This window comes from Oreochromis aureus, linkage group 1 (assembly GCF_013358895.1).
Source record: "Oreochromis aureus strain Israel breed Guangdong linkage group 1, ZZ_aureus, whole genome shotgun sequence".
In the NCBI taxonomy this organism is placed as follows: Eukaryota; Metazoa; Chordata; class Actinopteri; order Cichliformes; family Cichlidae; genus Oreochromis; species Oreochromis aureus.
Genome location: NC_052942.1, coordinates 12,369,049 through 12,394,496, shown reverse-complemented (window position 1 = coordinate 12,394,496; position 25,448 = coordinate 12,369,049). Strand labels below are relative to the sequence as shown.

Below are 25,448 nucleotides of genomic sequence, written 5' to 3'. Positions count from 1 at the left end.
GCACTGCAAACACTGGTGGTGATAGAGTGTGCACCTCAGGCCTTACTGTCAGATGTTACTGCCTACGTTTCTGTGTGTGTGTGTGTGTGTGTGTGTGTGTGTGTGTGTGTGTTTTTATGAGCAGTTGCGTTGTGAGTCTTTGTGCTTCAAGTACAAAGTTAAAGTGCCCTTTAAAACAGAGGCAGCCTATTAATTTTCCCAAGGAGCCACATGAAAAACTGGGACTGTTGTGGAGGGCCACGCCAATAAGCTTATAAGAGATACAATTAATATTGTAAGCAGAACTTAGTGTAGCCTGTTGGTCCCAGTTTCTCATCTTGCCCTTTGGGGAAATTGATTGCCCACTCCAGATTTAAAATGTGATTTTTACATAGTGTGGTGCAGATAATTCATCAGCAATAGATTCCACGCTGTCAAAACCAGTTTTCTGATCGAGAGTGAATGGGGTCCAAATTATTGCTTACTCTTGATACTTGTCAGTTTTTGAACCTGACACTTGTGTCTCAGAGGGATAGATCAGTGCAGCATTGATTGTGTGTAGCCACCATGTTGGAGTGACAATGCCATTTGAAGCCTCGCTTGTTGACTCGGCCCCTGTTAGGCAGCTGCTGGAAGAGAGGCAGGCAGTTATTTGAGGTTAATGGTTGTCCTCGGCCTTTCTCTAGTTGGACATTCACATGGCAACACCACAACTGTCTATGGTACAAACAGTAGTGCAGTGTATTAGTCACTCACCAGTGGCCTGCTGTCTTCTCATAGTTGGACTTTTGACACTCTGCAGGAGCGGTTATGCCAGTGTTCATTGTGGTGATGTTGTTGCTTTATTACTGATTTCTATTGTTCAGTCATCCTCAGTGTAGTAGGTTAATAGAAGATTCCTCGTGGAATAAACTAGTATAAAAGCCTGAGACGTCCAGAGAATTTACGAGTAGATACCATTAGCTTGACTGAATGCACTGTGTGCAGATGGGTATTTCACTTTTCACTAAGAATTTGTTGGAATCCTGCCTGGCGAGCTGCCCGTGCAGGAATGCATGTAATAAACAGTCGACAAAAGACTCTAGGGAAAAAAGTAGTGTCTTTATCTTTTCTGCTGCACACACACACAGACACAGAGAGCAGTGTTATTCAGGGACTTTCTGCTCTTTAGCCCAAGGCCATGTTCCTTTCACATCTCTTCCTTCTCCCTCATTTGTCAGTCAGTATTTAAGTTAATAAAACAAGCTTATTTTAGCTCGCACATTTCAGCTCCTTTTTCAGTTTACATTCTGGGTCGAGGAGGAAAACCTTAATATTGATTGATGGGGGAAAGATCATATATCGGCTATTCAGAATAATACTTTAACATTTCACTGGTATATGCATACTACACCTGATTTTTTTATTTTATTTTTTTTTAAATATTTATACTAAGACTTGTCATTGAAATACATTACAATTTAGCATTCTTACTTTTGCACCTTTTCTCTTGTGCTATAGTTTTCTCAGTTTCAACCCGAAAGCTTGATTTTTATCTTCAAAATGTAGGGAAAATACATAATGTACATTATTAGTGATCTGAAAAAAGTGTGATTTCGCAACAAATGTGTATTCTCGCATAACATTTTTGCAATCTTATGCTGTCGTCTAAATGCGTGTACTTTTCTGGCATTCCTGTGTAGAATTTGTGGATCGGTGTTTTGTGGATGGCTTCCAACTACTGCTCCGTCCTTACAGGCACCTCACTTGACGTGTCAAACTAAGAAAGTCCGAAGTCCATGAGGCTCTGATGAAGGAGTGTTCTTCCAGAATGATGATTGTGATATCTTAAAATGAGGGTAGAGAGTCTCCCTTAAGTAGTAAACCAGGTTGAGATCTGGTGACCATGATGGTCATAGCATGTCAATCACATCATTTTGTCACCTATTGAATATTCAGTAAGACCTCATGCTCTCTCAGTGCGGCATTGTTATCCTGGAACAGACCACTCCCATTTGGATAAAACATTTCATCACAGGATAAAAGGTAATGAGGGTTAGCCCACACGTCTACATTATGATGAGTGACTCATCACTTTTTTCCTGTTCTCTGTAAACCATTCTCATGCCTATGGTTTTTGCAACACTAAACACACTTGTGTAATGAGAGGGTTAAGCCCTTCAACCCTCATCTTGAAATCCCTCTGTATGTAATTGTTATTCGACTGTTGTTACTGACAGTATGATTGTGCCCTGCATTGGAATTTTCAGCCAACCGAGAAAGAGTTGGTCCGTTGTTTTTTTGGTACTTGCTGCATAGTCATCAGATATTCGCTGTTAGCAATATTTACCCAAACATATTTACCCAAGTTTTCCATAGATGTAAATGCAGATGCAGTTTCCTGCCAGTCTGTGACTAAAGCTCCTCCCTGCCGTTTTACTGAAACTGAGGTCTTGCAGATTAGCAATTGCAAGTTTACATGAAAGTGTTTGTGGTAGCTGTGATTTCTGTGTATTGACTGTCCTCTGATTTAAAAGTGTGAAAAAGGAAATGTGCAGCCTTAGTGCGTGCAGTATTGTCTAAGTCAAGAAATCAGTCAATGATCTAAATTTGATGACTGACAGCAGATACTCGGAGTAAAGTCTCAAGTGAGGAGGAGCTTGATCGTATCAGTTTGACTAACCACCTCAAGCTTCAGCCATGCTTTGTTTGATTAAATTAGCCATTCTTCTTTGCTTGACTACAGCTAAATAATCAAAAAGAATAAATTGTGTGTGTTTTCTGAAACACTTTTTCTTGAATTTAGTGGAAAATGTCATGATGTCAAGTAATTTTGTGAGGGAGAATTCGTGAGGTCATATGGAAAGATACCCAAGGTGCTAAGGGAATCCAGCTACACTAGGCTAAGTAATAATATGTTGAAGCTGGTCTCTGTTGATGTTCCAAACAAAGTTCTTATAAGGATGTCAGCCACTCTGCAGCCAACACTTAACAGGAAGTTATTTTAAGCTTAGAAGACAAAGACAATACCAAGACTTTCTCTTGTCAGTGGGACATAAAAAAGAATCACCAGACAAATTTGGTCAAAACAGATTAAAAGGTTTCGGTAGTGCCCCCAAAGTAGTGTGTACACAATGTTTAACCAAAGGAAAATGAAAAATACACTGGCCTTATTGTGACAGCATAGCTGGCATAAAGCTTTTGGGTAGTAGGGACCAACATCTATGACATTACAGAGTTTTTAATCACGTATTTGTTGTGTAATGTTTCTTATTCTCGCCTTAAAGGTTAGATTAATGGGTAGGGGTAGGTATTAGTTCATGTAGTTTACATCTGTGCATGCCCTGTGATCATTTTATTTATAGAGCACTAACCACCATGGTTTGCCTGTGGGTTTAAACATATTTATAGTTTAGTATATGGAAACATTAAGTTACGGCATATGATGTGCATGACCTGCGTCCATTATTGACATCACCTCACTTTGAAAGCTGCTGCTACAAGAAATTGAATATAGGATTAGATGCTTTGTTGTCCTAAGGGATTGCTGGGTGTATCCAGTGTATATCCAATGCTAAAGGAGATGATAAAGAAAGCACTGAATGACCTCTCCTTTGCATTTTGAGATTTCAGCCAGCTCTTAGAGATTTCACTTAGATATTTCAGGGTCATTTCACTCAGTGTGCAGACTTCCTAAGCAAAATAAAAAAAGAAGAAGATAAAAGACTGATTTCCTACTGCTAAAGCCTGGGTTGTTTATTTTCAACAGCTCACTGACTCAAGTTTAAGACCATCTCTAAAAAGCCAATGAGGTGCTGAAAAGAAAATGCCCATTAAACAGAAATCATACCCCATCATGTCGAAAGCAAATGAGCACATGTGAAAATGATATTGAGGAAAAGGGCTGATGTCTGTGTGCTTACCAGCAGATGTTATTAAGTTGTATGGACTAGTCCTCTTGATAAATGTTATTAAAATACTGAAATGCTGGTGCTCTTGGATGCACTTTCTGTTATTTGGCCTTGTGTGTTTTCAACATAATGCATTCCTCTACTGAGCTCCTGTTTAAGTATTTAGTATTTATGGTATTTGGATTAAAAACACTGCCAATCAGGAAGTTGCTTCCACTTAATGTTTGTTTACTTTTTTTTTTTTTTGAATATGTCTATTTTTGAACCTCTGTTGATGGACGTGGATCTTTTGGCACCTAGTATGACAAAATGTCATCTTTTTCCACTTTGCTTGTCATGTAGGAACACTATGTTGACAGCAAAGTAAGACAGATAGTCAAGACCAGACATTAAATTCAGCACAGCAAACATGTAACGCGAACATACCCTGAGGTTTTCATTTTACCAACATCGCATATCTTGCTTTGGTGGGGTTGTAGATGTCGACCTAAAGTCAACACAAAGCACTTCAAGAGCTCCCTTATCTACACTTGTTATTCTCCTTCCTTTGAATAATTTAGTTTCACGGTTAATGAGTTTGTGCTCTACCATTGGAATAAGCATTACTAAACCAGTTTCATTTAGAAACTGTTCAAGTGATAGCAGTCAAAAAAGATATATGTCTAGATTGCACTTGATTTTGTCTAGTTTGTGTTTGATGTACTCGATAATGTTGCTAAGCAGCTCTTTGTAATGTACTACTTGATCCTTTTTATCTCACAGTCTTGCTGAGTGGTTGTCACTTGCCAACAGTCTGTAACCAAATTAGTTTAGGCTTGATAAGACTACCAGAGCTGTGGAATGAAATTTCATACTCTTTGTTGAATTATCTTGAACCCCTATAGAAAGCAGACCGTTTTGCGTCAAGGGGAACCTCTTCATCAGCTCTAACTGATATTACCACAGAAGTCATTGCTATGGTCCCTTCTGTTTCAGTGTTTAAACAGCTCAGATGCTAAATATACTGTTGCATTGTAATGCAAATGGCACCATCTTTTTTTTCTTCTTTTTTCTGTTTTGGCTTAAAGGGCTCCATCGAGTGTTTTAAGTCTCACTACCTTCTGGAGGAATGTAATGTTGTCGAAGTCAATCATCATTAACACAGAGATGTTACTCTTAAACAAGGCAGTTTGTCCTGCAGTATTAACATTCTAATTTTACCACTTTGTCCTTGTCTGTGCAGTCTGTGTATCTCTTTGAAAACTGATAAACAAAGCTCTGGTTTTATCTTTATTTTTCCCACTGACATTTTAAGATATTGGAAACAATTCCACCATGAGTGTTGTACACATTTTAAATAATAGGAGAAAATAGCCTAGATGTCCTTGTGCAGCTGTTCTCATTGACTTGTTAGTGTTGGGGATTGAACAGATATATATCAGCTGTTGGTGATTCAGAGTTCGCAGCTGGTAGTTTTTAGGCATTAGAAGACTTTACATGTGTGTTATAAAAAGAATTGAAAGTTGAATTGGGCTAGTTTATTTTATTAACTGTCTAGTTTATATTGTTCTACCACAAAGTGCTGGTTGGTGTAACATATCACTCAACCCTGTTCTATATGAGGCTTAATGCTAAGTAGTTATTTTTAATGAAATACAGAGTATTGGTTTAGTATGTTCTTTTAAGTAATAACTTGTTCTTTCTATCTTTCACTGCTATATAGATGATAAAGCCCCTGGTGTGGTATTTGTGACGACGTTCCACTTTCATGTTGGTGTGCAGAGATGACAGGCTAGATAAATACTTGTCATCTTGAAGTGTTCCTGTGGCTCATTAGCTGCCCCACGCGCAAACATATAGATGGATGCAGTAATATATTACTTAAAATTCATTAGTATTATCAACCCTAAAGTCTCTCCACTGGGAGATTACGCATTCAGTGTGCCTATTCTGCAGCTGACCATGGACGCAAACAAGCGTGCCGCAGTAGATGCCGCCGCTGCCGCTACATCAGCTTCCATTGAGACAGAGTGCCTCAATTATAGAACGGAGAGAGCAGAGATAATTAGAAGTGTTTTGAGAATCTTAGAGACTGGCGTTGGTAATTCAGAAATCATGGCAGAGTGGAATGGCTCGGCATGTTAATGGAGTTGCTCTTGTTTCTGCTCGAGTCCTCTTTGAGCAGAGGAAAAATCAATATGGCTCTTTGTCAGTGTTTTAGGATTGGGGGTTTCTTACTCTCTTGCCAACGTGTGCGTGTTCTTTTCGCCTTCTGCATCAGCTCTAACCACAGACAAGCCACAGTGTGAGTATTTATTTCTGCTCTTAGGTGAGTCTAATTTCCTTTTAAAGTACCCACCACTCTTTGACTACTTGACAAAATTCAGATGATCTTTTAGTGCATTTTTATTGATGCTTTCTTTTCCATGAATAGCGGTGAATAGTGTTAACACTGTGCTGAGGTTATTTCTAAGAGCATTTCACTAATACTTTGTGACAGGCAGAAGAATTTGATTTACTGGGGCAAGCATTTCCATTATCAAATGACTGTAAACGCGCTTGATGTTCTGTAGCTTTGAATCATCTGAGGCATATGTTTATTTCAAATAGTTCAGGCCTGATATTTATCTCAATTTGATTACAATTCACGCAGAGTCGCCTTAATCTGTCAAGTACTTAAACCTGCAGATCAAGGCTTTATTCTTTCTTTTAATCTATTGATATCACTACCAAAGGAGGGGGGAGGGGCATAAGCTGTAAAAATGCAGCACCTTATAAAAATTAAAGTAGTTGTTAGCCCCGTCTGTTGTGCCATTTTTCATTTCTTTAATCTGGCAGCTTTTGTTGTGCAGAGCGATCATCTCAAAATGCTTTGTTTAAGCATACAACATAATTACAGTGGCTTCACTAGGCGAGTAGATTTTTGTATAGCCCCCAGCTGAATCTCTTGGCAGTTACCATTTCCCCACTATTAGACATGTCACTTCAAGATGTCATCTTTTTCCATCCCTGACATTTCCCCTATGACTGCAGTCATCTGCCTTAAATAGATACTACTAACAATAAGGTTTTATAATTAAGGAATTTGGTTTCTTCTTGTTACAGTTGCTTGAAAAGTTTGTACCGTTACTGATATGAGTGATTGGCACTGAAGTTACACAAATGTGTACACCTTAAAGCAGGTGGGTTTTTTCCCCCCCCTAATTTGTAAAGGTACAACAATGCAGAACTGGCATGATGTTCTGTTGGTTTGGTTATCAGCTGTGAGCTAAACACTCAGAAGTCCATTCACATTTCCTTCTGGAACAAATATGCAAGAGCTTTAGCGAGGCACACGTTGGAACGGTTTGACAACGCACCAGTGCAGAGTTGGTCTTTAAAGCAGGGCGAACACTATGCCAATTTTATTAATCATGCAGGATGTATTAACTCGCTGCCAGAATCTGCTGTTTGTGTGGTCACAGAAAAATAAGCCTGCCACACATGAAACTTACAATGAGAGTGAACACCAAGCCTGGTCAGTTTTGTACAGTAATAATGGATCACTTAAGTTAATTATGAATGTGTTGCTCTTGTCGGTACATTTTGTGATATGCCAAATATTTGAGTTTCCTCAAGTGCTTATTAACAAAGACTTAATCTGACTGGTGGCAACATATTTGCATGTCTGCATTCATCAATCAGACAGTAATTATTAGAAAACCTTCAAAATCTCTCTGGGAGTGATTGCAGTCAGTCCAAGTCAGTACTGGGAAGGGTTGCCTCAGGTGACCTGTGCAATCGTCTTGCAGAAGTGGTCATAAAAAAAAAAAAAGATTCAATAGTTTTAAATGATTTTTTTTCCTCCCTGTTTTGCCCTGACATCTACAATAAGTCACAGCAAAAATAAAATGTTGTCTCCTGGAATCTGCAAAGGCTTGTCTTGGTTTTTGTGCACGCTTTAATACACCTGCTCGGATACGGTGCTGAGAGGGTGTAATGTCAAGAAGTCAGTTTCCTAATGCATCTAACCTTTTCTGTGAGCAAATAGTTTAAATGTCAGTGTAGTTGATCACATAATAGATTTTATTTATTTAATATTCCAAAACAGTCTGTGAGGCAGCAGAGGTAAATATTTGTAGTCAGGTTTAACATTTACGTTGGCATTTCAGCTGTGATCAAATGATGACTACGCTGCCTTATTTGTCCACCTTAGTGTTTATGTACTGATGTGACATTGATGCAAGATGTAAGAGAGTGTCACTTCTGTTCTGTCACCTAACCCGTTTTACTGGAACACTACTGTGGACAATATACTTTTTAAAGCGGCGTTGTGTAAGAGCTTTAAATTTTCCTGCCCAACAGCAGCTCTTCTACATCTGGTTTGGTCTGAGTCATTTTTCTGCCAGTCCAGAAGTCGTGGAAGACTACTACAGAAAAGACTGAAAGACTTTATATTAAGAGGTTATAGGGTGTTGAGTATAATGTATTAATTTAAAAAAAAATAAAAATCAATCTTTTAGAAATGGGAGATTGCAAAATTTATCTTAACTCATATGGAAGGCAGCTGTCTAGTGAGCCTCCATTTGCTTAGCATTGGGAGTTACTGTTGTTGGGCTCTTTACTGCTCAAGATGCTGGCTGACCCACAGACTCCTGATTCCCATCACTTTGATTGGCTGCTAGTGTTTATTTTTTGGTAATCAGCTCAAGCACACAATCCAATTACACAGAGGTTAGTTTGTGAATGCGCGCCCTGAGTGAAATTAAGAAGATCTGAAAACATCTGTAGGCTGAAGAACATGGCGTTGGGTTTTAACCCCCCACCTACCACCCCTCCGCCCAAAGTATCCATAATGACATTTTACAAGACAAAGTAAGCATTCAAGTTGGTCTTCTTTTGTCATGTTGGGCTTCTACTAGCAGTTAAAGCCATCACATTTGTTTTTTTTAAACACACCACATGCATGTGAATGTGTGACATATCAGACCAATCAGGGCTGAATACATCAGGTTAAACAATTGGGTTTCCCTACTATTATCACTAGTAAGTAACAGTTTTTTTAAATCAATTCCCAGATCAAATGGACAAACAAAACTGTGCTTGATGTTCTCTACCGTTTGTTACCACATTCGTTACAGCAAATGGTGGAGACAACATAGTCAAGTGAAAAATCAGGTTTAACTCTGGTTAATAACAGTTAAATTTGTTAATGTGAGTGCTGTCTAAAGCTCCTCGAGTAAAAAAATAATAAGAGTCTTTTATAAAAGCTTAAACAGGATAAATAAAAGCTGGATTGTAACTGTTCCCACCCTCTGCCTTCATTTTACACAACCACAGTGCACTAAATAGCCATGTGAACAAACTAGAATGAAGTAGTAGCATAACTGTTGGCTTAATTTCTCACTTAACTTCAAATCTGGCAGATCTTTCTAAACTTACCTGCGTATTAAGAATTTATTATATTTATAGCTTTATATACCTAGCCAGTAGCTAAGCCTTGAATATGGAAAGATTAGAGAATGCCAACCCTAAAGTGGACTTTATATTCAGCATTGAATATTTAGTATTTGTTTATTTATCACAAGGCAAGCTGTCATTGCAATACTAAATAATGTTATTGCAAGTCAAAGATTTTCCCTTGGATGTGAAGCTAGCCAGGAGCATCGACGTCACTAATAATTCTGTGATATGGGGGGCAGCCAATTACCAGGGCTACAAATGCCACTAGATTATTTTTGCACTGGACTTATGTGCCATTGTTTGGTTTAATAATAATTTAGAAGAAGTAAGCATGCAAATTAGTGTTTATTTGCTATACTCTGTTTCTGTGTTACAGTACAATCAATTATAGCCATAAGCTAAACAGCACAGCGGTGTTGCTAGGCAGAATATTAGGAACAGATTCTAAGGGAGCCTTGTTACTGTGTATCTTATTTCTCAGTATTCTTTTTCTTTTCTTTTTTTTTTTCCTATCATGGACAAATTATTTCTGCCTATTTCGGAGAATGGTCAGCTGTTTCCGAATAAATGTAAACCTTGTAACTGTTTTTGTTAAATTATAACTGCAGTTACAATGTGTGGCCCATTCTTTTTTTCAAGAACCACATGTTATTGGTTAGCTGACTCAAAACCTGTTTTGTGCACAGGTAGCGGTTATCCCTTCATTATTTCTTGATCAGCTGAGCAGTGAGAGAGTCTGTAGTTTATTCCAGCTGTGGATTTTTCTGTGAGTCAGCATTGTGCAACCAAAGGAACTGCAAAACCCAAACCGCAGGCGCAACATTAAAGGTGACCAGTTAAAAGTTTGTTTTTTTCAGAGAGAGAGAGAGCTTGGGCTTGGCAGCATATAGAGAGCTGGACATGAGATGAAGGGAACAGTGGTGCATGATCACAGGAGCCTTTGCAAAGGAAACAAAATTGCTTTCATAGCATGCAGTCAGGTGAAGACAACTCTCCAGGAGGTTGGCATATCATTATCTAAGCATAGCATGAAGGGAAGACTTCACAAAAAGAACTGCAGAGGGTTTACCTTAAGGTACAAACCAAGAGCCGAAAGACCAGATTAGATTGGACATGGCTTCCAGCGGTACTGGGTCACTGGTGTTTATTGATGATGTGACAGATGACAAAAGCAGTGGGATAATCCAGAGTGTACAAAGAAAATACTGTCTGTTTAGATTCAGCCAAACGTAGCAAAGTAGATGGGACGCTACTTCACCGTACAGATGGAAACTGACCCAAAACACTGTGTAAGCAATCCAGGAGCTTTTGAAGGTAATGAAGTGGAATATTCTTCAATAGGAAGTCAGTCACTTGATCACATTCTAGTGGAACATGCATCTCACCTGTTGGAGATAAATACAAAAAGACACCTGAACTAAAACAAACAACCAAAAATGCAGTTAAAAGAAACCTCAGAATAATGTGTTGGTGTCAGACTAAAGGCAGTCATCAATTGTGATTCTTTCCATTTGTTTAATTACATTTGAGCAGCTGAAAGTGGGTTCAGCAGTCATTTTAAATGGAGCTAGTTGCTGGAGACTTTTTCCGTTAAAGGAAACATCTTGTTATTGAACTACTGCTGCACAATAGAAGAAGCAGGCAAGAAGTTACACAACCATCAAATTAACTATAGCACAATTGGGAAGACTGCAATCCAGAAACATATGGAGCAGCCAAAGCATGTGAAAGTCAAACAACGCTAAATGTAAAAGGGGAAAAACAAAACATTGTGTTCAACCAATGGAAAAAGGGAGAGTCTAATGTAATATAGATTAACACACTGTTATATACCCAGATTTCAGTTCCTTCTCTTTAATTCAATTTGAGTTTCCACTACCGTAATACAATTCTCCCTTGTTTTGGCAATATGATGCGATTTTGTTCACCTGTTATACAATTTGAAACTGGGAATAAAAGTGGCAATATGATGGATTTTAGGATGTGGATAGTGGAGCTGAGTTGGTTTTTTTTCTGTTTTGTTTTTTTTGGCAGCTACACGAATGAAATATGAAATGAATACGAGTGGTGCATTTTCCTAGCACAAGTGCTACTGGATATCCCTCACTGTTCAAACAGTCAGTGCTTGATATAGAGAGTCACAGCTATGCGGGGAATGCATTTGAGATTTTGCAGGTGTTCTTCTCTGTGAGATATGGTAAACCAAATCTCTCCTCCAGCCCTGCACGACAATTTAGAGCAACTCTGGAGAAACATCTTTCAGGCCTTAATAAGATGTGGTGCACTGAGTTCAGGATGAGGTAATAATCATTATGACTAAGTATGCACCTCAATAAAAAAAAAAAGAAAAGAAACCATTATAGCATTATATAAGCTTTTTTTATTGTTATTATACCAGGAGCTGCAACAAACAATGCCCTGGGCCTCACTGGTAGTGCTATTAAATATGTGTTTATCACTGCATGCAATAATCTAAATGAATGGGTTTTCGTTGCCGTGTGTCTCAAGGATCTCTGGGTTTGCGATAGTAGGATACAGTAAGAAGGTTCCTAGCAAAGATAATCATGCTTAATTTAAGGGCACGTCTCATTTATGCCTTAGCTGAGCCCTTATCTGCCTGTCTGTGCAATCAAACAATAATTACCTGCTCTGACTTTTGATTTAAAATGTGTGACGTCCATTGCCAGCTATTTTTGTCAGATTTTGGAGAATTACCCTCATTTGAGCCCTTAATAGTGCAGTCATATTTTCTCTGTCAGTTACCGGTGGTAATAATAGAGTCACTTGTCATATTTCCCATTGTGTCTGTGTTATTTTTCACCTTTCCGCTGTATTGCTTCTGTCTGCCACACTTGGTAAGCAAAAAAAGGGAAAATAAGGCTGACCGGTGCCTCAGTAGTCATTTTCAGAGCCTTGTTTACAGACACATACTCTAGCAGTCACATGTAGAAAAACCACATTATGTCAAATCTGAATTAGCTGTGTTCCACATGAAATAATCCAGAAATCACAACCCGCTGTCCTTTTTCTACACTCTCAAGGCTAAATCACCCCTACATGGCCTCTAATAGATAGCTGAATGAAACTGGATCTGTGGAAAAGGAGAAAAAAAAAAAAGGGGGTGGGGGGAGGCTGGGGGTGCAAGCACTGTGGGAGTTACACAGCCTGCATGCCTTTCACTCAATGGGGCACTCTTTGGGACATTTCCTCAGTGCAGCTTTTTCAAAAGGGGCTTGCGCTGCAGCTCCAGCAAAAGGGGCAGTACAGTGGGTCAACTGCCACTAGAGTTACAACCTCTCTTTTGTCGAGGTGTTGGACAAATTAGACCTCACAACTGTTTACCCAGTCATATAGGGACAGCTGCATCACTCCGCCCCCCCCAAAACCTGTCACTGATGGTCGTTCCTTTGGGGAGCCATCTGTGAGGAATAAGCAGCGATCAAATGATTGTTCAACAGTTTTACCTCCGTCACTGCTGGGGGTGATCATTTAACAGAACGAGCTGTGTGTATTGTGTGATCCAGCTGTGATGTTTCCACTGTTTTTCTTAAAGGAGCTAAGTCAGGGTACATGTTAAAATGAGCTGTTAGGTGTAAGTGTGCACCAGCATCTGTGCTGCATCCTTTAGATTTTTTTCCCCCTGAAGAGGGTGTAACTGAACTTATAAATATAGTCTTGTGTGGGTATGTGTCATAACTGGATAATTTGGTGTAAAGAATAAATCTTTGAGCTCTTCCATTATAGAAACATTTATTTCATTTAATTGTACTACCAGCAGTAATGAGGCAGAAAATATGCTAATATCTCCATATAATCTCTTTGGGTGCTGTCACAGTTCTTGGTGGATGCCACAGGATTCAAATGAGCCAAATACATGAGTAGAAGTCCAACATTCAGATGTGAATTTTAATTATATTGGTTTGTGTGTCTTTTTTTTTTTTTTTTTTTTTTTTAAAGTGTGCATTATGAATTTATATGCTTTATGAATAAAGTAAAAGTAAAATGCTTATCCATTTCTTTTAACTGGCAAGTTTGATATCTCTAGTAACACACTGTGAATGATGTCCTTGATTTTTATCAGTTCTTGACTCACCTTTCTTTACTTTTATAGAAGCACTGTTTAATGCCAGTTGTTCATTTACCCATTGATTGATTGTAAAAAAGGTTGGCATTAGCTGAATCCGTGTAGCGAGTTGATTCTGGATTCTAATCAAATTTTCTTTTTACATTTTTACTCCACTACTACTACTAGCATTTACAATATACATTAATTTTTACAGAACATCCCATGCAACATTTACATCGGTTTGCTACACGGCATATTGCTGCCGACCAAAACAATTGCAGTTGTTGCAGTTTGTATCTCAGCGACACATTTGCATTTCTGAGAAGGTTAGGTCCAAGCTAATTTGACTGGCAGATAATTAGATGTAGCTGAAGCATAATTTTACTATGAAATGTAGCAGAAAATGAAAGCTAATCATTTTGTAGACCAACCTGACTGTAAATAGTTATAGCAATAAGCATCATTTTTAAAGGAGCACTTTAAACAGGATTAGATGTTTGGAGCATAAGCAAGTGTGAACTTCAGCATTATATTATAATGATTATAATATGTGACTTCCTCTGAGGATATTTTTTTTATGTGATACAATATTGTAGGTATTGTTAATAGCCTATAATGTGTAAACACAATCTGTATAAACTCAACATTACCATATCTATCAGGCTATTGCTTCTATTATTAGCATTGTTTTATTCCAGTTATTTTACACATATCCATGCTTACCTTAAACGGTGTTTCTGCACCTTATTTTTAATCACTATTGTTAATCACCATTTTTATGTAAATTTAGTCATACATTACCCCTATATACCCGTTGCTAATACTAACCTAATGGCAAGTTATTACTTTAGTGTCAAAATACAACTACTTAACTGTAAAACTGTGTGAGGCTGTGCTGTGCATTGGTTAATTACATGGAGACATCATTGTAGTTTACAATAAAGCTCCTAGCAGACTTTCAGTGTTTCTTATAGTAAATAATAACCTCTTTTCACAGTCGCCCACTCACAACAAGCACGCTAACAGCTTGATTTTCACATTGAGCTCACATTTTTTTTCCTGAAACTCCAGAGGAAAAAAAACAAGAACAGAAAACTTGGATCTTTATACAAAAAGATTTATATAACTATCTTACCTTTTTCAAACCCAGATTTGAGTTCTGTTTTGAGAGCACTTTTTTTTTAGAGATTCTTTTCTGACCATTGTGATCTGCAGTATGTCCACAAATGGATACAGCTGGGATCTGCTCAAGAATGTCATATTTATTTGCCCAAAGATATAAAAAAGTGATGACCTTTGGGCTACATTGTGTAAGCAAATACAACAAACTGGTGTTCTCCTGAGACATACACTGGTTCATTCATGCTTTTAAGCTCCTCTGTTAGTTCAAGATTACCATTGTACTATTGAGTTGAAAAGGCATGGCTCCATAAACCATGCGGGGGAGTGTGAGGCCAGCTACTTCTTATTTATCAGCAGTGGCACTATCAGCAGTGGCTTGTGAAAAGAGAGCCAGTCATTCAGAACAGTGGGGCCACCTTGGCTGTCAAAGCAGGATTTAGGCTACATTTCCCATGGTTGCCATGACGACTGTGGGAAGTGATTATGAAGAGAGGGTTTCGAGCAGCGCTGTCACACCAGTGGGTATTACCATAGTGGTTTGCACGGTGATCATCAGAGAATTACTGGCTCATGATCAAACGATTTTTTTTTTTTGTATCCACTGAAATGCTGTGTTCATGTATATAATACTATAGCACAGAGTTATAGTGCTGTTATTTTTGTGTCTGAAATATGAGATTAATGTATGTGTTTTCTTGCTTCTTTTTTTCTAGGGTAAAATGTGGTTAAATGGGACAGGAACAAGTAGACCGTGAGGATTCTCTAACCCTTGCCCCTGTGTCCCAACCGTCTAAGAGGGTGTCGGACCTCACTGAGGCAATCCTGGGCCGTTGGCACTAAAATGTCCCTAAGTGGTGGCACTGCAGGCGGGAAAGGTGTGGACTCTAATGCGGTGGACACTTACGACAGCGGGGATGAGTGGGATATCGGTGTTGGCAATCTGATTATTGACCTTGACGCTGACTTAGAGAAGGACAAACTTGAGATGTCTGGCACCAAGGACGGTATGGCGGCACCACCAAGTGCAGTTGCGGCATTGCCTGACAACATCAGGTTTGTTAGTCCAGTGTCTGGCTCTCAAGGCAAGGAAAGCAAATCCAAATACAAGCGCAGTAAGAACTCTAAAGACAATAATAACAAAGCTTCAGCTGGAGATGGGGGTAAAAAAGAAACTACAGGGCGGACTCAAGGGGAGCCAACAGGCACAGCAGCAAGTGCAGCAGCTGCTGGAAACAATTCCACCTCTGGGAAGAACATGGAAAAAGTGGGAAAAGCCTCCAGAGGTGTTCTCGGCGGTAAAAAAGAGAAAGACGGGGCTAGTGGGAAAAGCAAGAAGGACAAAACAGATGGCGCCCCTGTTGTTGCAATAGGTGTCACAGAGAAGGACGTTGTCTCTCAAGCCCAGGTTGCTTTGGGAAATAGTCGTAACGCATCCTTTGAGAACACGCAATCAGCAGACTTGGCAGATGCCAATCAAATGGGGAATATTGCACTTGAACCTGTTGGGATAGTACCAGCACTGACTACAAAAACTGAACCAGAGGAGGTGGAGAATGGTAATGGAGAATGCAAGACGTTAAAGAAGGTAAAAAATGAAAAGGTAGGTTTTCCTTTATTTTTGGTTTTAACTTTGCACGTATCTGTTTGGCATCACTGGATTGAGTTATATTTGTCCTTGTGAAAAGAATTTTTTAATTTCTCGTCTTAGCGAGATGCACCTTTGACATTAAATAAGTTGTTTTTATTCATTAGTCTCCTAGAAAAAACAAACATATTGGCATACATGTTTTTTTTTATCCTAACTAAAGCCTGCTAAATTTGACAATATTTATTATTTCTATCGAAATGTGTGTTGGCAAGAAGAATGCTCGCCTTGTTTATAAGGTGAAAAGTATCTTTGAAACAGCACTGGCTTTATTTATCATAGAGAAATAAAAACAGCAGTGCTTAATACCGTAGACTTCTGGAAATTGTGCTCGTAATGGCCTGTTGCTTTCTGCAGGCTTGGAAATGCACATTCCCCAAAGCAGTCTGACATGTGATGCAGAAGAAAAGACCAACTGCTGATTTCTCTATTATTATCATGCGATGAGAAAGGGTACCCTTGATGTATAAGATGCTGAGTCCAGCTACAGGAAATGGCCCACACAGCAGTGTTTTTTTTCCTGTTCTTGACAGCAGGATTGATAATTGCCTTCTTATTTTAAATTATTGTTCCATGTTAAAAATAAATGCCAACACGCCTCAGTTGAAATCAAAGGTGTTATGTGCTTCACATGAGCCAGTAAAGTACCAGTGGCTGACTAAAATATAATGCACACTGTCACGCAAAACCATAACATAATCCCTGTGAAGTGAAGTAAATGTCAAATTTTCTTCTTCTTCTTCTTCTTTTTATTATTCGCACAATTTCAACGCTGACATTGTCATACAGGAACAATATAAAGATCCGTGTAGCTATTCACCCACACTTATCTTGTTCACTCATAGAGTTGATCTATCACTGTCTCTATTGTATGCCTCATAGCAGCCTTTTCATGCTCTTGCAGTATAAAAGACAGCAGAGCAGGGAGGTGCTGAGGACTGTTTTTGTCTGTCATCGTGTTCCATTCTTAATCCCACAAGCCCCAGCAATGCCTGGTGGAGCAGTGTGTGGGGGAGGGAGCTGGTGCAAAGCACGCCTTCATCGTTTTTCCTGCTGCTCTGAAAGTGGCATGGGGGATGGGCTGTGAGGAAGCCTGTTTGATTCCTTAAATCCAGGACACCCAGACACGAGCACAAGCTGTAGAGCTGTCGAGTGCTGCGAAAGGAAATTTCAATGTGAAATTTGTAATTGCGATGTATTTCAAATGAAAAGGTTCCGTGAGGGAGAACCGCGTGAATTGGTTCACTGCGCTGAATAAAGGAGAGGGGTCACAACTGCTTTTAAATATCGAGCTTGATGAAATGTATCCTTGAAAGTGTGATGGTGGAGGAAAGAAAGGGATGTTGCTGCTTTCATCAGTTTTGGCTTGAAGAGCAGTTTCATTTGGTGTCCAGTGTTAATGGATGTGTTTAAAAAACCCAAACGAAAGAAACCACACACATCAAAAGTGCATTTACCTCAAAGAATAAAACCAAACAAAAGCTGCTTTCAGCCCTGCTCTTCAGTCCTGAGCTTTTCTAGGACTTAACCGACAGAGACACAAATGTGTGACGCCGCCTGACTGGAAATTAGCCAGCCTTTAACCTGCTAGCTCTCTTAATACAAAGTTGTTTTGGATTGATGTGTGAATAGCACAGCTAATATAATAACTGTAAAATAACCATTAGTGATTACTAGTACAAACACATTTGAAGTGGGCTACAACCTGCTGTTTGGTACATGTAAGAAAGGACCACTTCAGGGAATATCGTATTCTCTTTTTCTCTTTTTAAATACTTTTTAAAATGTATTTATTTTATTGCTTTCCTTTTGTTAAATAGCTAAAGTTTGCACTCGCTGCACTCACCTCATTAGAGACACCATCAGTTCTAATGCCTGATTTACAGCTTTGCGTTAAATGTCCATTTCGCAGTGATGCAGACCTCGACAGTTGCGATAGGTCTGTTTGGCAGTAGCAATGTTGCCATGGGCGGCATGATGGTGCAGTGATTAGCAGTGTCCCGCGGAGCAAGGAAGTTCCTGATTCCTGCAGAGCTTGCGTGTTCTGTTCAATTCAATTCAGTTTTATTTATACAGCGCCAAATCACAACAACAGTCGCCTCAAGGTGTAATATTGTATGGTAGACCCTACAATAATACATACAGAGAAAAACCCAACCATCATGTGACCCCCTATCAGCAAGCACTTTGTCGACAGTGGGAAGGAAAAACTCCCTTTTAACAGGAAGAAACCTCCGGCAGAACCAGGCTCAGGGAGGGGCGGCCATCTGCCGCGACCATTTGGGGTGAGAGAAGGAAGACAGGATAAAAGACATGCTGTGGAAGAAAGCCAGTGATTAATAACAGGTATGATTCAATGCAGACAGGTCTAATAACAGAGGTCTTCCTGTACCTACATGGATTTCCTTTGGGCAGTCTAGCTAAAGTCCAAAGCCATCCATGACCGTGTATGCGAGATAAATAAAGTGCTTAAAATCTAAAGAAGACAGCTGTGTATAAATGTATAATTAAATTGTAGTCTAAAGCACTTTGAGTGGTAAGATTAGAAAAGTGCTAGATAAATGCTAGTGCATTCATTTCCATTGTATGTGGTGTAAACACCACAAGTATTGATTAGCACTAGGAGATCGAGCTCGAACATTATATTGTGCATTAGTTTTTATTCTGTTAGTGTAGACAATTATGGTTTTCTAATTTTCATGGCTCATAATCAATCCTTATGTAGACTTAGAGTTGGTTTTGAAATCTTTTTTCCTTACTGGATTTCAGTAAATGTAACTGTTGATCAAGATTTTTAATGTGTGTTTAGCTGTGCCTGAAATTCTGCTTGTATGAGTCTTATAGGCAGTCAAGAAGAAGTGCCAGTACCTCAGAGATGTGTGGTTGGTGTGCAGTAACTTTTGTGTTGGTGGTACCTGTGAAAAAGTATCCACGCAGATGCCAGAATGCCAAATACCCCAGCAATCATTGCCCAGAGCATTGCAACACTTGTGCTGATTTTTCTTCTTCTCATTGCGCATCCTGCTTCATTCTCTTTTCCACATAATTGAAACGCATGGTACGGGTCATCTACACAAAATACAGTCTTGTTTGATGCTCTGTGTAAAATGTATTTAAGAATAATCCTGCAGGCGAATGTAAGTAAGGTTTACCACAGCATAGAAACCGACACCCAGGAACTGAAAGACCTGATTAGACCTGACCTTTGCCACAAAATGACTTGTAATGGCCCAGGATCCAAAGCGTACATCCTCTGTCAAATATGGTGAATAACGTATTATAGCATGGGCAAATATAGCAGCTAATGGAAACTAATAGGACGGCACTTAACTGTACAGATGGATAATGACCTGAAACATAACAGCCAACGCAACCTGAGAGCTTCTTTGGCAGAGAAACTGAATGATGTTAAATGGCTGCTCCAGTCCCCAGACCTCAGCCCAGATAAGCATAGTTTTCACTAACTGAAGACTAAACCAAAGGCAGGAAGTTGCAGAAACAAGCAGCGAGTGAAGCTGGATTCTGTAAATGTCTGGCAAAACATCGCTTGGCAGTCACTGAGAAGTATTAAAAACAGTGCTTAGATTTATAATCATATTGGTTTGTCCATAATTCCATAAATCACATCTTGATTGCTTTATTTCAAATCCACTGTGGTGGTGCACAGAGGAAAAATTGGAAATAGTGTCAACTGTCCAAATACTTACAGACTTGAGTGCATTTTGGACGCTGTTTTTGTTTTTTCATTGTACACAAGCCAATTTCACCAGCTTTCAGCGTCCACTGACGACATTTGTTTTACTGCCTGTGAAATTGATACTAAATCTGATGGGGGGGAAAAATATGTGAAAAACGACCACTGAACTGACTCACAACTCCCCTTAGTCATCACAAGTACTTGCTTGTACGCCTTCTGCACACTGTTATTTAATGCCTTGCCTTTTTACCCAATCACATCCAGACGCTTTACAGGGTAAAATGGAGTTTGTATCAAAGTCTGAATGCTTTTTTTGTATATAAATGTTATACTTGAATGTCTACATTATGTAGAGTTTAACCGTAGAGCAGATTCTTAGGAAGCAAATTTGGATATTTGTCAGCCTTGTTACAGCTTGTCTGAAAGATCTAGTTTAAAAGATCTTGTATGGCTTATCCAAGCATTAATCAGTATCTGTCTCACTAGTAATCTTGTTCTCCATGGCAGAGGTGTAATAGCTTGGCTTCATTGCCTATGTCCTAAGTTAAAGGTCCCCAAAGCTTTCTCTTTGTCTACTTCCTTTGTACAAGCGCTAACTACCTCTGAGTGTGTCTCACTCTCCCACCTCTCATTATACAAACCTAGAGGAGTGAGGCATTCGTCAGCTTCCTCGATGTGCCACCGGCCTTGATAAATGGAGCAGCTCTCATGGAAAATTACATAGGCAATGCTACTTTGAAAAGTGGGCAGAAAAGGGAAAGACTGCACTTGAATGAAAGAGCCCTGAATACAGCTCTGCATTCCTGTTGATGTCCAGCTCGGTGAGTTCAGGGATATCATGAGAAGAAAGGCAGAGTTCTTTCTCTTTGCCTCTGCCTGATGGACTGTTGCTCTTGTGTTACGACTCATTCCTTTTGAGTAGTGCCAGGGATTTTAAAGGCTGTGGAACAGAAGGAGGACTGTGACTTATTTTGAGAAGGGGTACGAATTACACCAACAGGCTCATTGCAGAAAGAGCCTGTTAACTTACCCGTTAATGTTCTGGTGAAGCCAATTGTGTATGTATGAGGAGAATTAATCCTTTGTTAACAGAATAATTCCCTTTTCTGTCATGTGAAAAAGTGCAACTGAGCATCGTGCTGTTCTTTTTTTTTTTTTTTTTTTTTTTTTTTTTTTTTTTTTTTCCCTTTTTTCAGAAACGTTTTCACGTGCAGGACTGTGAATGCTGCAGGAGCTTTAAATACTTCGATTTACAGTGTGGTTACGTGACAGATCTTGTGAACTAATTATTACCTTGCACTACTCAGCTGACTAATCTGTCTCAACTTAAGCTGTTTTCACACATGAACTGCAGAGAATGTTGGGAGAATTAGGTCAGGGCATTGTCCACAGTCTTTGCTAACATGTACCATATAATAGGAGATGGTCCGCTTTATTTGTGCACTTATTACTGGAAATACTGTTTAGTTTAGGCAAGGGAGTTGCCTGTTTAAAGCCGGAGGAGACAGGACACCCACCTACCCACTGTGAATTTACCAGACAATTACCTGCGACATTCTCACTCGGGTGCTCTAAGACATCACAGACTTTAAACTAGGGAAGTGGCAGGTTAGAGATGGTTTAATTTCTAAATTGACTGCATGATCTCAGTTAGTGTCTCAAGAAATTGATGGGTTCAGTCTATGTTTGTAAAGCAGTTACAGTAAAAAAAAAAAAAAGCAGCTAGCCAGAAACTTGGCTTATCTCAACATAGCGTGCAATTTCTTCTTAAAAAATATGAGGAAACTGAATGGGGGGCAGGCAGGGGCAGACCTAGAAAAAAACCCAAAACTGTCTGCTGCAGATGAAGAGTATCTGGAAAAAAAATAAAACAGAATAGGTTCGAATTGCCATTTATATAGGGAGGAGGTCAGGAGAGGCGTACAGCAGTATCTCCAGCCATCTGTCATGGTTTCAGCCAGTGGTCTTGAGTGATCATGTCAAAGCTGATGGAATGGTGCCATCAGATTTTGATCTACCATGTAATACCATGTGGAAAGAATCTAATAGGCAACAGCTTCATTTATCAGCATGACAGTGATCTAAAACATACTGCCAGTGCAGTTAAAAAGACCCATTTCCATTAGTACCTACTTGGATTGACTTGCCACCACTTGACTCGGATCGAATGGTTTTCCATTACAATCAAATACCACCAAATTGTTTTTTGTATCCATTTTCCTCTTTGCTGGGTTTTGAAAATGGTGGTTTTGAGTTTCGTGAACGAGACACACTCATTACTCATCGATTGACGCCACTGACCAGCCAATCGGTGGCATGCAATCTAACAACATCACATTTTAGTACCTGCTCGTATCGCTTGGAACCCCGGCCGAGCAGGTACTATTTTAGCACCTGGTACCAAGTACTATCACCTAATGAGAAACCCTGAAAACCGTGGCGAACCGTACTCAGTCGATCCAAGTAGATACTAGTGGAAAAGGGGCTAAAGTATAGATGGAAAAACATTACTGAAGCAGTGTGAGAACAGAACAAAAAGGCAGCCAACATCCAAAGAAGAGCTCTAAATGTCCTTCAAAAAGCCTGGAGAACTGTTCCTGAAGACTACTTAAAGAAATTACAAAAAAGCTGAATAAGAGAGTTCAGCCTGTATTGATAAATAAAGGTGGCCATGCCAAGTACTAACTATCAAACACTAGAGGTGGGAATCACCATACATCCCACGATACGATACTATCACAATACTTAATGCACGATACGATATTATTGCAATTTTTAAAAATATTTTGCGATATTCAGATTCTGTACATAAAGGTAAACTTTATCAATATTCATTTTATCTAATAACAAAGTCTCACACTCAGTCTTTCTCTCATTTCAGTCAGTTTTATTGTTGACAGACTGAACGGTTTGTATTACAGTCTAGTCCAACTTAACTGAATGCAACCATCTGGTACAATTATAGCTATTCTGAACTATGCAATTTGTGAAAACTATGCAGCCCCTTCAGCAACTGAAGAATTTGAAAGTAAATTAAAATAAAATATTATTTTACATTAAATAAAACTTAATTAAAATAAAACATGTCTTAAATTAAAATAAGCAAACTCATGTTTATTGCTGCCATAAAAAAAGTTAAACACATTTGGACAGTGAAGGAATGTCAGGATTCTTGCTCAGAAAAAGGAGCTGATCAACATGCTCTGAAGTCAGAGCATGTTCCAGTCCACAAAAACTTCTTTTGTAACAAAATATCGATTTCTGCTGTCCCTGTATCGATACATTGTTAGCAAACAAAATATCACGATACTACACAGTATCGATTTTTTCCCCAACCCCTATCAAACACTACATATTTCTTTATATGTCTTAGCAAAATATAAAGAAATGACTCTGTTTAATCATCGGCCTTAACCATGCCTTTGTTCTCAGTAAAATGATAGGTCATGTTTTTCCCCATCTTGAGTGATGTAGCAAATGTATGCTCTGAAAAAAATTATCAAATTCACATTCAGACTCAGTAGTCACAAGTGGTTTTACATCCAGCACAATCAAATGAATAATGTTGGAGTCTACAGAAACTTTCACAGTATGTCGTAGTATGGAGCAGCTTTAGTTCATTGTGCTGTGATTCCTGCTCGCTCTCTTTGTCTGTCTCAAGCATGCAGCCTCAGGGAGTCCCTTGCTACAACAGGAAGAAACCATTTGACCATTAATTGTTTTGTGTGTGTGCCATTAGCTGCGGCCTTCATTGTCACATGTAATGCTTTGAGCTTGTTGGCAAAACAAAGCACGAGACTGCCTAAAAAATCAAGGAAGTTAATAATGAACTTTATAAAGTTCATTATTAACTTTCTTTAAAGTTTACTTTTTAAAGTTTTAAACTAGAATGAATGTTTTTTTTGTTTTTTTAAAGCAATTGTAAAAATAAATCTGTGGGGCTTTCATAGTTTCACATCCATGTCCTGGGGAAATTCCTTTTTGCTGCAGACTATGATGAATACCAGGCATACCACACATGTTCAAGGCTTACTGTATACTATCCTTTGCTGACATACCAGTGAAAATTAAAAACCTAGTATATCTCAGAATGGCTAGTGCAGTCACAGCAATGCAAAAAACTACAGCAAAACACACGTAATGTGTTTTATGATGTGTAGGCATTCAGTATTTTAACCTTAAAACACTGCAACAAGATTTTAAATGTATATTTACTTTTACACCTAACAGCTAGTATTTTACTGTTTCCTTTAGCATACTTATGAGATTAGTAGACTAGAGCAGTTGTTAGTAGATACTAAGGACGGATACTAAGATGAAAATAAATTTCCATCTCAAGCTGCCACAAAACTTCCACACAGCTTCCAAGATTGTTGGCTCACTCTTGTCATTTGATACGAACCCAAAAACCTGCCAAACTGAAGCAATTTCAATCTTTTTTAGCGTCCAAATTGTTTGCACTTGTGTTATGTTTTTTTTCTTCTTCTGCTGAAAAGTCTTCATCTTTCCAAATCACTTCAAGTGTCTTACATGATGTACATTGGACCTCAGTGTAATATGATTTATGTTGGAGTGATTTTAAAAATATATTACACTATTTTTTTATTTTTTTTATTTATTTATTTTTTTAAGTGTTATCTCAAAAACCTCCTTGCAGTAGTTTCATTAGCGTATTTTCATCACAATGAGCATCTCTAGGGCCTGTCTGAGCGGATATAGTTTTACTTCTGCTATGCATCACTGAGCCTGAACATTGCTATATGTGTTACTCATCATCTGTAACCCAAGAAGACTGCATTAGAGAATTGTCACTGCGCAAGCCAGCATACATAAACGATTCTTCCACACCAGACCACTGATTCACATATTTAGCTAGGAGAAGAATGCTGTAGCCCACAAAGTTTATAGTCATGTTACACAGGAAATCCTTGTCGAGAGGGACCGCAGACTTTCTGTTTGGAAATATTTGATACTGGAAAGTCTTTTCCAATTCAGAAAAACAGTCTGTGTTCACCTTGACCTTAGTGAGTGTTGAGTTTGATTTGTGTCCCATCTGTCCGCTTACTGAACGCTGTTGGGATTTGTTGTCACTTTTGATATTCAGGATGGGGAAAGATTGACTTTACCGTAAGCGCAATCAGGAGTAAAGAAAACTTTGAAAGAGTCGTGGTTGTTCTTTGTAGATCAGATTCTTTAAAGTGAGCCACGCCGGCAGGTTTTCATCAAGTTTTTTCGGGTTCTTTTTCTGTCTGCAAAGTGCTCCGTTTGGATCGTTTGGATCATTTGTGTGGTCGTGTTGAACCAGGAGATTTATAGATACCTGTCCCAAAGGAATTATGGTAAGGTATAGCAAGTGCTTTCTATCAGGGAGCCTGGATAGACAAAAATTTACTTGTATGGTTACAGTGTGCAGGCTAAAAGAGCTTTAGTTTGGGTAAATTTATTTAGCATCAGGGTAATTGAAAAAAACCTGTTGTGTTTGTTTGTTTGTTTTATTTTGTTTGTTTGTTTGTTTGTTTGTTTGTTTGTTTGTTTGTTTGTTTGTTTGTTTGTTTGTTTGTTTAAAAAGAGAACTATTTCTCTCTGACAGTGTAGCACAACCTTAAAAACTTCATTAAGAATTAATGT

General features: G+C 38.8%; 1 protein-coding gene across 4 annotated transcripts in view; it reads left to right on the top strand.

The window, feature by feature from the left end:
• Positions 1-25,448, top strand: part of LOC116323976 (zinc finger protein 609-like) — a 79,323-nt gene that overhangs the window by 9,853 nt on the left and 44,022 nt on the right. For 3 of the 4 annotated variants that reach the window (XM_031744484.2, XM_039608013.1, XM_031744485.2), the window contains exon 2: positions 15,192-16,078. In XM_031744484.2, coding sequence (XP_031600344.2) covers positions 15,320-16,078 — 759 coding nt within the window. In that variant the 5' untranslated portion in view covers positions 15,192-15,319. The remainder of the gene's footprint in view (positions 1-15,191; positions 16,079-25,448) is intronic. The other variant, XM_031744486.2, reaches the window with a different exon arrangement.